The 13,993-nt window shown below is 47.7% G+C and overlaps 1 protein-coding gene across 1 annotated transcript in view; it reads right to left on the bottom strand.

Annotated features, from left to right (window-relative positions):
* Positions 1-1,734: 1,734 nt before the first annotated feature.
* The window catches only part of Ttc39c (tetratricopeptide repeat domain 39C), a 90,303-nt gene continuing 78,044 nt past the window's right edge, over positions 1,735-13,993 (bottom strand). The window contains exons 9-14 of the mRNA XM_048447950.3: positions 10,331-10,440; positions 8,907-9,030; positions 6,623-6,720; positions 4,767-4,871; positions 3,397-3,435; positions 1,735-2,110 (exon numbers count right to left, since the gene is read on the bottom strand). Coding sequence (XP_048303907.2) covers positions 2,021-2,110; positions 3,397-3,435; positions 4,767-4,871; positions 6,623-6,720; positions 8,907-9,030; positions 10,331-10,440 — 566 coding nt within the window. The 3' untranslated portion in view covers positions 1,735-2,020. The remainder of the gene's footprint in view (positions 2,111-3,396; positions 3,436-4,766; positions 4,872-6,622; positions 6,721-8,906; positions 9,031-10,330; positions 10,441-13,993) is intronic.

Raw genomic sequence — 13,993 nt, forward strand, 5'->3', positions numbered from 1 at the left:
GGACAGACAGCGTCAGTGAGGAAGGACTTTGATCAAAGACACTGCTTCCTCAAATAAGACTGAAATGTGTTTGCTGTGTTGTGGGACCCAGGCCTCTGCACACCAAATACTCTACCACTAAAGGACACCCCACCACTAAAGGACACCCCACCCATTCAGTGCCATATTAGGAACCCCCATCCTTCCAAGTCAGAGCCTTTAATATACTTCCTCATGCTGTGGTGACCTCAACCATAAAATAATTTTGTGGCTGCTTCATAACTGTAATCTTGCGGCTGTTAGGAATCAGAATGGAAATATCCTATATGCAGGGTTGTTCGAACCTCCTTAGGGGTCACAGCACACCTTGAGAACCGCCGTGCTAAGGGGTTTCTGAAAGTTAGTCATCATATAATCTTCACAGCAGAACTCCTGAAGTGTAGGTTCTCCTTAGTCAACTAGAGATGGCTTTTCTGATAGGCTCAGCAACAGGGACATGCTCCTGACTGTGAACGCAAGCTTCTCTCTGCCCTTGGGTTGCTGCCTCCGTCTAGAGAACTTGTGCAGACAACCTAGGGATGGACGTGTAGGGTGTGCATATGTTTTGTGTATGCAGAGGCAGGAGGTCGAGTTCAGACCTCCCCCTGGCACTCGCCACCTCAGTTTCTTGAGGCAAAGTCTCTCACTGAACCTGGAGCTGTTTCAGCAACGTTGGGTTGTTTCGGCAAGACTACCTTGCCAGTGAGGAGCTCAAGGAATCCCCCTGCCTCTGCTCCCCAAGCACTAGGATTACATCTGTGCTGAGGCATGCCTAGCTTTTGTTGTTTTTATGTGGGTATTGGTGACAGAAACTTGGATCCTATGCTTGTGTGGGAAGCGCTTTATGATGGAGCCACCTCCCAGCTCTGGGGATGTAGACCCGAGCCACCCCCCAGCTCTGGGGATGTAGACCCAAGCCACCTCCCAGCTCTGGGGATGCAGACCCGAGCCACCTCCCAGCTCTGGGGATGCAGACCCGAGCCACCTCCCAGCCTCTGGGGTTGTAGACCCAAGTCACCCCCCAGCTCTGGGGATGTAGACCCGAGCCACCTCCCAGCTCTGGGGATGTAGATCCGAGCCACCTCCCAGCTCTGGGGATGTAGACCTGAGCCACCTCCCAGCTCTGGGGATGTAGATCCGAGCCACCTCCCAGCTCTGGGGATGTAGACCTGAGCCACCTCCCAGCTCTGGGGATGTAGACCCGAGCCACCTCCCAGCTCTGGGGATGTAGACCTGAGCCACCTCCCAGCTCTGGGGATGTAGACCGATGATGCAGCTTGAGCTGCAAAGCATTTTATCTTTGATGAGTTAAGCATGGGGTTCTGGGTTTACACGTTTTATATAAAATAGTTTCCAGATCCTGGTCTCGAGGCCTGAGTTCTAGCCACTGCCCCATGAGGTATGAGTGACTGACTGCAGTGAGTCGGCTCCCACTGCTGAACCCAAGTCTCGCTGCACATAAAACAAGAGTAAGAATTCTTTTCAGAGACGCCACCTGCCTCTGCTTCCTATGTGCTGGGATTAGGTGTGTGCCACCAGGCCCAGCCAAGAATGGTTGTGCAGAGATGTTGTAGGAATATTTCCAGGATAAAGTAAACCACTAGAAAGATGCTTTAATTTTTATCTAAGCACAAGAGACATGCTATATGTGGAACAGTATATGGTGAGCCCACTCGGATGATGCTTAATGTAGGCACTCCTACAAAAATCACAGGGTGAATCTTTAGTTTGATTTTATTTTAAAAATAATAAATCACAAAACTAAAATGTTTGAACAAGGTCACTTAACCCTCTCCAGGTAGGTTATTTTTTATCATTTTCAACATCTTTATTACTCCGAAGCTATATGTTTAAAAGAGGGATCTTTGATACGTCAGCGACACGGAACCCACCCCTGGTACAGGTGGTCTGCAGGAGAGAACCTCATCTTCAAAGGCCTTTCTCCTCTGCTTTCAAAGTGCTGACCCTGGGTGGAGGGGACAGAGGGGTCACTTGGAGTTTCTCACTGAGGGACCAGTTCCTTCAGAGAGGCCAGAGCAGCGTGGATGCGGACGTGCAATCTGTTTTCAAAGTCGTAGCCAGAAAAATCCTCCTGGAAGGGCCAAATAAAAGATGAGTGTGGACTCTTAGGCAGGCTTGTCCACAGGGAGTCACAGGGTAGCGCACACTGCATTTTACGCCCTACTTCCTATGGGAGACCTCACGGCCAGCTGATCCTCTTAGGTGCTGTGTGTAAAGCAGCTATAGAGCAGTGGTGGTACAAGCTGGACCCTAGCACCTGAGAGGGGGAGTCACGGGGACTGCAAGATCTCTTTGGGAAAATCCCCTCGTTATTCCTGGAATAGTAGTCTTCAGCTGGACTCAAAGCAGGTCATTGTTAAGAAATTCTTCAAAAACATAGGAGGGGCTGGAAGACAGCTCAGCAGATGGACTCAGCAGTTAGAAACACTGGTTGCTCTTCCAAAAGACCCAGGTTCAATTCCCAGCACCCACGTGGCAGCTTGCAGTCATTCTGGACACCAGCCATGCATGTGGTACACATACATTCATTCAGGCAAAATACTCATAAACAAAAAATAAAAATAAGAAATACTTTTAAACATATCTATGAAATCAAAAGTTAATTGTCCTTGGAGCTAGGTGTGGTAATATAATACTGAAGCCCCATCTCTTCAGGAGCTGAAGCAGGGGAAGCTTACTGGAGCCCAGGAGCATAATACTGGAAACACAGTAAGACTTATTCAAAAATCCTAATAATAAAGTTTATTTTCCTTATCAAAACACCAAAACTAGGGGCCAGAGAGATGGCTTGGTGGTTAAGAGCGCTGCTGCTCTTCCAGAGGACCTGAGTTCAATTCCCAGTAACCACATGGTGGCTCACAACCATCTGTAATGAGATCTGGTGCCCTCTTCTGGAACCAAAGAGTACATGCAGATAGAGTGCATATATGCATACACACACACACACACACACACACACATACACACACAGTCTGTTTACAAGTTGCTCTGGTTTTGATTTTTTTAAAGAATTTTATTTATTTTATATTTATATATATTTACATTACAAGGATTTTATTTATTTTATATTTATATAAAATATAAAATAAAAATTTTTTAAAATATAAAATAAATAAATAAAATCTTTTTAAAAAAATCACCAAATCAGCACTTATAAACAGGCTGAATGATTATATAGTAGTTTATAACCTCGAAGATTCCCTTTCAAAACCAAGTGCTCATGGATTCACTTAGCTACACAGGTACTTAGATACACAGGGATCAACACTTCCAGATTTCCTGAATTCAGACCCAGGTGTGCGGTAAAGAAGGTGACAGCAGCCATGAGAAGAAGGCGGACTGAGGTGGTTTTTTTACCTTGGCCTGAAGGAGTAGAGTTCTGCCTCTTCCTACAGTCTGTGAACATAAGAAAACCATACTGTGTCTTAACAGCAATGTCAGCAAATCTATCAGTAGAGGACACACAACCAGAACAATCCATTGGAGCCACAAGGGGGCGCTAAGGACAAAGGCTACTGTTCTCTGATGTAAAGATAATTATTAGTTTCCATTAAGGCATGACTTGACAAGTAATTTTTCATGGTCCAATATGGTGCACGAAAGGCAACAGTTTCAGCTCAGTGTTATGGGCTGAAAGTCTTACTAGACAACTTAAAGTAACAATAAGCAAGGGCTCAGCTGGAAACAGTCCGTCCCAACACCTGCTGAGCGAGGGACACTGGCCGTCTCGGAGCCGATGCCCATTTACATTGAGATAGACTATGGGACAAGTAAATATTCCCTCACAATAAAGGACGCAATGCTTCAAATTTCAATCCAAATGTGTGATAGTTACCTTTTTTTATGTCTTAGTAAAAAAGAACTCAAAGAATTTGAGTCACTGTTTTCAGGCACTCGTGAAACCTGATTATAACTAAACAAACAAAAATCCATTACTCATTTGCTAACTTACACATCTCTGTATGCATGTGTGTGGATGCAATTTGGGGGGGATTCTCTGCACAGAGGGTAGAGGTCAGAGAACGGCCTGGGGTGTCCTTGGGTGTCTTTCCATCTTTTGTTTGAGACAGTTTCTCTCAGTGACCTCTGACTTGGATGCCAGACGGCTTCCAGGGAGCCTCTAGTTCTGCCTCTGTCTCTCAGCACTGGGGTCACAGACGAGCTGCCACGCTGGTTTTTACAAGACTGTGGGGATCCAAACTCATGTTCTCACACTTGGGAGGCAAGTTCTTCACTGAGCCCCGTCCCCAGCACCTCCTACATACACAGTAGCTTTCAAGTTCTGTGCAGGACACTGTAATGATTTAAAAGACTCCCATGTTATCTTCACTTATTCTCGCAATGACTCTAAGGAAATCAGCAAGCCGGGTTTGCCCACTGTGCAGACTAGGAACTGGGTTTGTGCTTTGGCACACAAACATGGCAGCAAGACACACTCTCATCTTCTCAATATACACCTCACCATCTCATACCATATTGATGAAGACAATAATTCTCCCCACAAAAGAAGCTTTGTATGTAAAGCTGAATCTGCAATTCAAATTCCAGTGTGGCCACTGCTGCCTCTTTAAAAGCACTGGCACCACGTGACGTTGGCCTCCTGGACTCACCCAGCAGATCAAGGAAAGCAAACCGAACAGAAGGTTCGGTCTCAGTGAGCAGCGCTCTGTGCTGCCTGTGTGCACAATCTGGCTGCCGGAGACGAGGAGCACATGCAGAACTCTTACCTCTGGCCTGCCTAGCAGGAGACAGCCAAGTTCATAGCACGCGTACGGCTGGACATACATGTTATTCTGACGACACAGCTCATCTTTAGCAGCACGCTGGAAGAACTAAGAGTCACAGGAACGTTACTGGGAAGAATTCATTTCCTACTTGATGTAAGGCTCACACAACCCTCAGGAGGCTGGAAAGGGGTTTCTTTTTCTAGAACTAATCTCTTCTTCTCTACTGATCCGTTATTTCTTCTTTACTGCTAACATTTCCATCATAATGTTATGATGGCATAAGGCCACCTCCATGCAAGCACACAGTTATTTTGAACACACCGCCATCCACAGCTGCCCTTCCCTTTCTCCTCCTCTTCCCACGGACTGCCCTGTAGATAATCTTCCTCTGGCATCAAGTCATCTAAACACAGATGATTTGCTGCATTAAACGAGGACTCGGGGACAAGAGAAAGCTTGTCTCCCATGTTTCGGAGACTGACTGAACCCCCTCACTGTGACTGTCCCCATCTGTCCCCACATCCTAAACGACAGAAACTCCTTCCTGTCTTTGCATTTCCGTCTGCACCTGAGAAGCCCATTCACACCTGTGGGGAGGTTCCCCAGAACACAAACACGCTGGCCACTGGGCGACAGATTCCCTAGGACACAAACATGCTTGCCGTCGGGTACCCTAACTCATGCTACTGATTCTTCTAGCCAACACACTAACTTGTACTGACTGGAAGAAAACTCTTCATCTGCTGTAAAGGAGTAAACATCCCCAGTTTATGATGTAAAACACACACAGGCCAACGTCGACCTCTAACTATATATAACCACTAACTAAGTATGCAGTCTAAAATAGCTGTTTAGAGTCATGTAGTAAGTAAGATAATTCACACTGGAAGAGTAATTTCCAATTCAGCATGAATATATTAATATCCTATAATTTAAAGGCCAAGTCTTTATGAAACTATTTCAGAAAGTAGGCAATGTTAGTTTCAGTTTTTTAAACTAACTGGCCGAGGGGCGCAGTCCCATGGCAGAAGGCAAGTCTAACCTGAGTGAAGCCCTGAGTTCAGGTCCTAGCACCAACACAATGAACAAAACCTTAGTTAAAAAAAAAATCCCTGTAGCTACATTGGAAAAATAACTGTTGATTCTCCCAGAGCAGCAGCTGTTTGGTACAGACTAGTCCCAAAGGCCCTGTGCCGAAGGCCTGCTCCCCAGCTCGGCTTTAGTGAGGAGGGACCGGGCCATCAAGATGCTTCACACCGATGGACCCATCAGCTGAGGAATTCACAGCCCAGTGTGATTCTAGTGAGAAGTCTGTGACTGAGACAAGGCTGTGGAGGGAATATCCTCTTCCTTTCTGACTTATTTTCTGCCTTCTGAGGGATGTTCCCCAGGATGTTCCACCTCACCGCAGCCTGAAACTGAACTAGGGAAAAGCCCTTCCTTCGAAGCTCAGGTGTTCTCCCGTAGGGTCAGACAGCTCCCTAACTCGAAGCCCAAGGAACAACTTTCCAGGCCCTCAGCACTGGGCAGCTCTGTCGTCATAAAGAAAACGAATGGGAAGAGTACGCACGCCCCTTACACGCCGCCCCACACACCCCGTCCTTGCCCCACTTCCTCCCCCTCCCTGGCTGACACTGCCATCCTTGATTAAAAACATTCCTCATACAAAGGAGAGCTCTAAAACCTGGGGTTATGACACGAACATCATTAACTACCTTCTCCTCCAAGCAGCTAAAAATGCTATTCCTTAAAGACAGCACAGTAGCACAGGTTCTGTCTACTGCTCTCCCGTCTCCTCCTCGGCAAGCTCACACGAAGGGACTCGGATTTTACTGGAGCCAGAACAGCATGTTTACCTGAACAGCATCTTCTGAGTTTCCGAGACATTTGTGTATGGCACCAAGGAGCAAATGCTTCAATCCAATGACAGAAGGATCGTCCACTTCATGGCAAGCTTGAAGAGAAGTGTGTGAGAAGAAGAGAGGACATCCATTTAGAACCTCAAGTGTCACCAAGTTCAGGAGCTGTTTCTCTGTTTAGTTAATGCTCTGCACCCAAATTTCAGAAGGATAAGCCATTGCTTATCCACTGGCAACTTCCTTAGCGAAAGAAGGGCAAGTCCAGCAACCTTTCTCTGTATGTCCTCCTGTGTGGCAGGGCACGCGTGTACGTGTCCTCCTGTGTGTGCAGGGCACGCGTGTACGTGTCCTCTTGTGTGTGAAGGGCACGCGTGTACGTGTCCTCCTGTGTGTGCAGGGCACGTGTGTACGTGTCCTCCTGTGTGTGCAGGGCATGTGTGTATGTGTCCTCCTGTGTGTGCAGGGCACGCGTGTGGAGACCTGAGATCACCTTATGTGTCATTCCTCACCCTGCCTTCCTTGTTTGCTAAGCCGGGCTCTCCCAGCGGCGCCCCTGCTCCTGCGTCCCCAGGGCCGTGGGTAACAAGTATGTAACAGTCTAGTATTTCCTTTCCATGTGCGTTCTGAAGGCGAGATTTGAGTTCTCGTGCCTGCGCAGTGAGCACTCTACAGACCGAGTCATCTCCTCAGCAAAAGTATCAGCATCTGGAGACTCCCGGGCCCCACCTCTTCCCTAGGAGAAGGAAGCTAATGTGAAAAGGCCTGCATCGCTCCCACCACAAGATGTTCCGGAAAAGGCAAAACTGTACAGATAGAAAAGCATCAGCAGTTACTAGAGGTCAAAGAAAAAGGAAGGGTGAGCAGGTAGAGGAGGAGGATGCTTAGGGTAGTGATAAAATTCTTCTCTAAGGTACTACACGAGTGAGCCTTAGACACTGGCTCACACCAGCAGGATGGGCAGCAAGAGCCCACCCCTCTGTGCACTGTGGCTTTGGTGGCCAGACTGTATAATACAACCTCATCGGTGCCAGCGGATATACCACACTGTTACAGGATATTGTGTGCGGGGGTCAGAGAGTGTGTGTGTGCAGAGGGTGTTCTAGACTTTGTGACCAGTTCTGCTGCAAACCTCAAACCTTTTCAAAAATTCTATTAATATAAAACACTGCATTACACCAACTACAAAAGTCATGCAATCGATTCTGGGCAAGTTTATGTGCTGTAATGCACCCCGCACTGAGAGAGATTCAAAACAATGCATTTGACCAGGAAGGGTAGAGAGATTGTTTATTTTAAAGAAATCGATAAAAGTTGAGTTGGGAAGAGAGCTCACTCATTTGGTTAAAGTGCTTGCAAAGACCCATTGTTTTGACCCCAGAAACCACATAAAAGGCCAGGCATGGAGGTATGCGCCGGTAATTCCAGCACCTGGAGACGGGGACAGGTGCAGTTCCAGGTGTAACACCCAAGGACATCTTGTGGCCTCCAAGCATGTCCATAGCAGTTTTACTCATGACAACTTAAAACACATCTCAAATGCCCATCAGCAGGAGAGCAGAGAAGTAAAGAGCGGTCCTGGTATGTCCACACAATGGAATACTACTCAGTAAGGAGAAGAAACAATAACAGAGGCTCCTGTGTGACCAATGCCAGCAGCCATGATGCTTCATGCAGGAAGAAGGTCAAAGGCAGGCAAACGAACATGGACACAGACCTCAGAACACTGCAATGAGGTAGGGACTGGCAGAGAAGGAGCATAAGGAAGTGGCCAGGGGTGGTGCAAATGTTCTGTACAGGCACCCAGCTGTGCGCACTGCCCCAGCCGAACCCCCAGACGCCTTACTTCTTGAATGCCTTACTTCATGTATGTGTGCAAATCACAATTACACAAAGACAAGAGCTTCCACTGGGCAAACATATGGACTCACAGCACCCACCACCTTGGTAAACTGGCACCATTTCCCTTTTTTGTTTTTTTGGCTTTTCGTTTTGTCTTCTGAGATAGGGTCTCATGTAGCTCAACCTGTTCCTGAATTCCCTATGTCACTAGGGATGACCTCACAAATGCTAGGTTGCAGGCATGCATCACCATGCCAGCTGATGCCTCTTTACTAAGTACACCATCAGACACCCCAACAGGCAACTGTACCTGTCTACACCAGTGTGTCCTGCCCCCGTCGCTGATGACACACCATCCACAGAGACTGACAGTCAGCTGGGCTGACTGAGGGACTGAGGGAGCAGCCACAAGGAGTCGGCTGGCTGCACAGAGCCTGCTTACCTTGACTCATCCTCTGCAGGTTGGGGAAGGAGCAGTTGGGAAGGGCTTTCCACAAGTACAGCACTTCTATGGATGCCAGCACACACAGAGCTCTGGTTGGGGTTTGCTTCCGAAATCTCTCCGCCTGCAAGGAATTCTCAAAATATCAGGCCCCAATCTTCAGAAGCAAGCTCAAATCCAAGCTGGGCTTTGGAGACACACCACAGTGTAAGACCAGTGTGAACACCCTCCCTTACAAAGCTGCGAACAGAAAGTCTTTCCACATTACAAAAGTTCTGCAGTTTTTTAAAAAAATATATTCATGGCTATAACTTATATCCTCTATTCAGCCATATCTCAGTGTCTGGGTTCTGAAAATGTGGGGATGAAAAAGATGCATTCAGTTTAGATCCATGAGCCCTCACAAGGAGACTAACTCAGTGCATGCACATGGGCTCCATCATGCATTCATCGTGGTCCTGCGGCTTCTATCTTCAACTTAGCCCACAGCTCTCAGCTGCACTCTGCATTATAATATCATTTTATGTATGCATTTATTCATGTTTTAGTACTGGAGAATCATACTTGGGGCCTTGCATATGCTAGGCAAGTGCGCTAGTACCAAGCCACATTCCCAACCTTGTAGTATATTTATTTTAAAGATTTACTTTATTTTCTAAGTGTGTGCGCACATGCATGTGTACACAGTGCACAGGCATTGGTAGACTCGCCAGAAGATGGCACCATGCTCTCTGGAGCTGGAGTTTCAGGTAGCTGTGCCCTGTCTAACTGGGAACCAAACTTGGGTCCTTGGCTGCAAGAGCAGCAAGTGATCTTAACAGCTGAGCTGTCTCTGCAGCCCCTGCAATCTATCTTTTTGAATAAATTCATTAATTATTCATTTAATAAAAGCTAATTAATCTTTAAAAATGTATGGAGTAAAAGAAAAATTTTAAAACTAAAGAGAAGAAAAATCAAACTAGGACAAACCAGGACATCACCCAAGGTTACTCAGCCATATCTCAGTGTCAGAAATGGACAGTAAAATTGAGACATTCCCCCTCTAGTCCTGAGAGCTCTATAGATAAATACGACGGCACTTTTGACCTTCATTACATCAATGTGATGTGGTCACCATCACATTTTGAGAAGCAGAGCCAGCTGCCTCTCCTGGGTTCTACCAACTTCTTCTAAAATGACATGAACTTCAGACACACACTTCCTCTTTGCAGGAGGGCTAATCAACTGTACAGGATCCGGTGGATCCCATTAAAAAACAAAAACCAGTCCTGCTTTAGTCATGCGCAGCCTTTCTCCTCAGAGCAGAAACAAAGCCACAGTGGAAAACACACTGAATTTGACAGCATAAAGTTTATCCAGGGAGTTGTTGGTGCTGCCCGTCATCACAGGCGATGCTCATGATTGACAGGCCCTGACATACATACCTTTTTGACTGAGAACTGTTCAATCTGGTTGTTTTTCCTTTTAAACAGCTTCTGGACTTCTTTAAAGACAAGCTGTGCGCCGTCCACGTCACCAGTGGCCCCCTGACAAACTGAAAGACATCAGAATTGCACTCCCACGTCTCCACGGAAAAGACACAAGTTATGTCCCAGAGGTGGCACCATCCCCCTGCCACCATCCCTTTCTAGCAGGCCAGTGTTCCCAGAGATTTGGGGACCCAAAGCATCTGGGTCCTTGCCCTCTGGTGGGAGGAGACAAGTCTCACATGTAATAAAATGCTCAGTTCTTGTCACAGGGCACCAGCTACTTGCAGGCTTTGTCTTCAGGGCGCTGAATAACAGGGGCATGGGGAAGAAGAGAACAAGGCACACACATTCCTTTTTTTTCCGATTTATTGATAATGATTTATCGATTATCGTTATCACCAGGCGGTGTTCGAACCCGCGTCCTTGGGCACTAGAGCAGAGCGTTAGGCATTCCTAGCCGCTGAGCCACGGCTCCAGCTAAGGCACACGCATTCCTGAAGCAGCCTGCACACACTCACTACCACCTACCGTCACCGGGGATGTATGAGGAAGCACACGCACGCACGCATGCACACAGCCCCATAGCTGCAGTGCGTATGGTGACAGCAAGCTTTAGGGAGGAGCACCATGGTGCTTTTTTAGAATGCTCAGAGAAAAGAGATCATTTCTCTTTGGATTGTGGGAAGCCACAAGGAGTTGGGAGTTGAGCTGCACTTTCAAAGGGTGGCTGACACTTGCTAGCCAGCGGGCCACTTGTCCTACCCTGGAGATTAGTCACATGTCCTTTGCTTCATCAGCATCCTTCATGTCCAGCACCAGCACCACCACCATAACGAGGTGACCGGTACCTCTGGGCAGCATCCTCTCAGCGCCTGTACAGCACGGAACCTACCTATGCCTGTTCCCCGTTTACTAGGCCTGTCTTAGCCTCGTGTTGCTCTTCATGCCCTAGCTGGAACAGAGTGAAACTACCCTAACGTCTGCCTTCTTCACATAAGAACTAGAGAGCCTCGGCAGGCAGAGCACAGGGCACAAAGAAACAGACACGAGGCTTGGAGGACACTGAGGGTGCCCAGGTGGTGGGGATATCAGGGAACTCTGGGTAGTAAAGTGGAGCTACCCATCTCTAGACACACAAACTCCCTGGGTGCAGAGTGGGATATGCGCCAATCCAAAATGACTGCACCAACCTCAGCAATGGCATGGCAGCACCAGAAGGGTGGTGACCGTCTGTGTCACACCGGTCACTGTGGGTCCAGGAGCAAAGAGGCTCAGGGAAGTGAAGCACTGGCCCCAGCAAACCAGTGAGAAGGGAGGATGTCTGCTGCCTTGGCTTGAGGTTTTCCTCAGATCACGGACAACATCCTTTTTTCAATTAGACCATTACAATTACGTATTTGATGTGTGTGGGCATACATATCGTCACGCACAGGTGGAGGTCAGAGGACAACCCGCAGCAGTGGATCCTCTCCTACCCACGTGTCCCAAGGACTGAACTAGCGTCATTAGGCTTGGGCCAGCACCTTTACCCATTTTGCCATCTTGCTGGCCTGAGAACATTCTTGTGTGTGTGGCCTATGTACACGATCATGTGTACACATATGCATGTGCAGACCAGAAGCCATGCCAAGGGTCATCGCTGTCATTGCTGTCCTCTTCCTCCTCCTCCTCCAGCTTGTTTTGTTGAGACCCGGTCCTTCGCTGCATCTGGAGCTCACTGAACCAGCTGGGCGGGATGGCTGGCAGACTCCAGGATCTACCTGCCTGCACTGCTCCATCATGCCCTGCTGCATCAGCTGGGAACCACATATGATGTACCTGGCACTTAACTGGCCGAGTCATCTCCCCAACCAAGACATTCTTAGAGGGACAAATGTCGTGATGGTCCAGATGAAGATGCACTCCCACAAGCTCATATATTTGCATGCCTGGAACCCAAGTGATGAGCTGTTTGGAAGGATTAGGTGTGGTTTTATTGGAGGAGGTACCCTCCAGGACTAATCTCTGTCTGTGTCCGTGTCTTCCTCCCTCCCTCCCTCTCCTGCTCATGGATAAGGATGCAAAGCTCTCAGCCACTTCTCAGCCTCATGACTGCCTGTCACCATGGTGCCCCCCATGATAACCACAGGCTAGCCCTCTGGAACCGAAAGCAAGTCCCTCAGTTAAATGCTTCTTTTTCTAACAATTGCCATGGTCATGGTGTCTTTTCACAGTGACAGAACAGTGGCCAAGACACATGGTGAGAGATAAAGAAAGGTCCTGCATCTAAGTCACACCTGAAAAACACAACATTAATGCCACAGACCCCCCAAAAACCAGATTCCAACTCTCCAACCCTCTCTGTACATCACAGCTGGAGAGAGCAGTTCTGAGGTTTCAAACACCGACCCCTTACATCCTGTCTGAAAACGGGAGACACTTGGTACTTAAGGATGAGATCTAGACAGGATTTAGTAAATCAATTCTTCCACTAAGACTGCTATACCATCCCTAAGTGACATTCTCTGGCAACATAATTTTAGCCTTTCAGAACACTGCAAGAATAGTAGAGGATCAGATCCAGTCATCCTGTTTCCAGATGTCCTCGAAGAAACTGAAAGCAAGGGCTCAGACTGACATTAGTATGCCGGTATTCTCAGTACACACCAGAAGAGGAAGCAGCTTGAACGTCCACTGGTGGATGAATGGGCAAGTAGGATGTGGCAGGCATATGACATGCAAAGGCGAATTATTCAGCCTTAAAAAGAAAGAAAATAGCCGGGCGGTGGTGGCGCACGCCTTTAATCCCAGCACTTGGGAGGTAGAGGCAGGCGGATCTTTGTGAGTTCGAGGCCAGACTGGTCTACAAGAGCTAGTTCCTGGACAGGCTCCAAAGCTATAGAGAAACCCTATCTCAAAAAACCAGCTCAAACACGACCTTCAGGCATCCCTTGACTGTGGGACCAAGTGCTCCTCACATGCTCATCACAGTGGGGATGGTTCACACACCTTGTACTCCGGATGTCCCCTTGTGACGACAGAGGTGAGGAACTTTCACACAGCTACGACTAGAGTTCTGGGATGTTTCCCAATATGTAAACAACTGGTCATCTAGCTATGAATTTCACACATCCATTTCTTGTATGTCCCCCTCAAAACAACAACAACACAGCTGCCCACCACTGACTGCAAGACCTGGCACACCTATTGGCCATCGTGCAAGCCATCCTTCTGGGCTATGCAGTTGGGGATCAATAAGTAGCTCTTATTTTTATCCAAACTGCTGGGAAGCTGTATAAATAACCCTTAAGCATGACATTCTGTATAACAAGTCACATATCAGAAATAAAAATTCCAAACACAAAGGCTTGAGACAGGGACGCCCTGCAAAGCTGCAAAAGGCACACGGAAATGAGGCGGTTTACCGAATTGCTCTCTGACGTGATTTTAGAGGGGTTTTTACGCTAGCCAAGACCCAGAGCCCGACTAATGCAGCGCCTGACTTGCTTTAGTTAGATGAGCTAAGGGGGCAGATTTGAAAGGGGAATGCGTCTCACTAAAGGCAAATGTTCAAGGAATCAGGGGATGCTTACAATAATGTTTGGGATGCTCAGAGGGACATGAATGTAGTTCAGGGGC

This window comes from Myodes glareolus, chromosome 13 (genome assembly GCF_982192425.1).
Source record: "Myodes glareolus chromosome 13, mMyoGla1.1, whole genome shotgun sequence".
In the NCBI taxonomy this organism is placed as follows: domain Eukaryota; kingdom Metazoa; phylum Chordata; class Mammalia; order Rodentia; family Cricetidae; genus Myodes; species Myodes glareolus.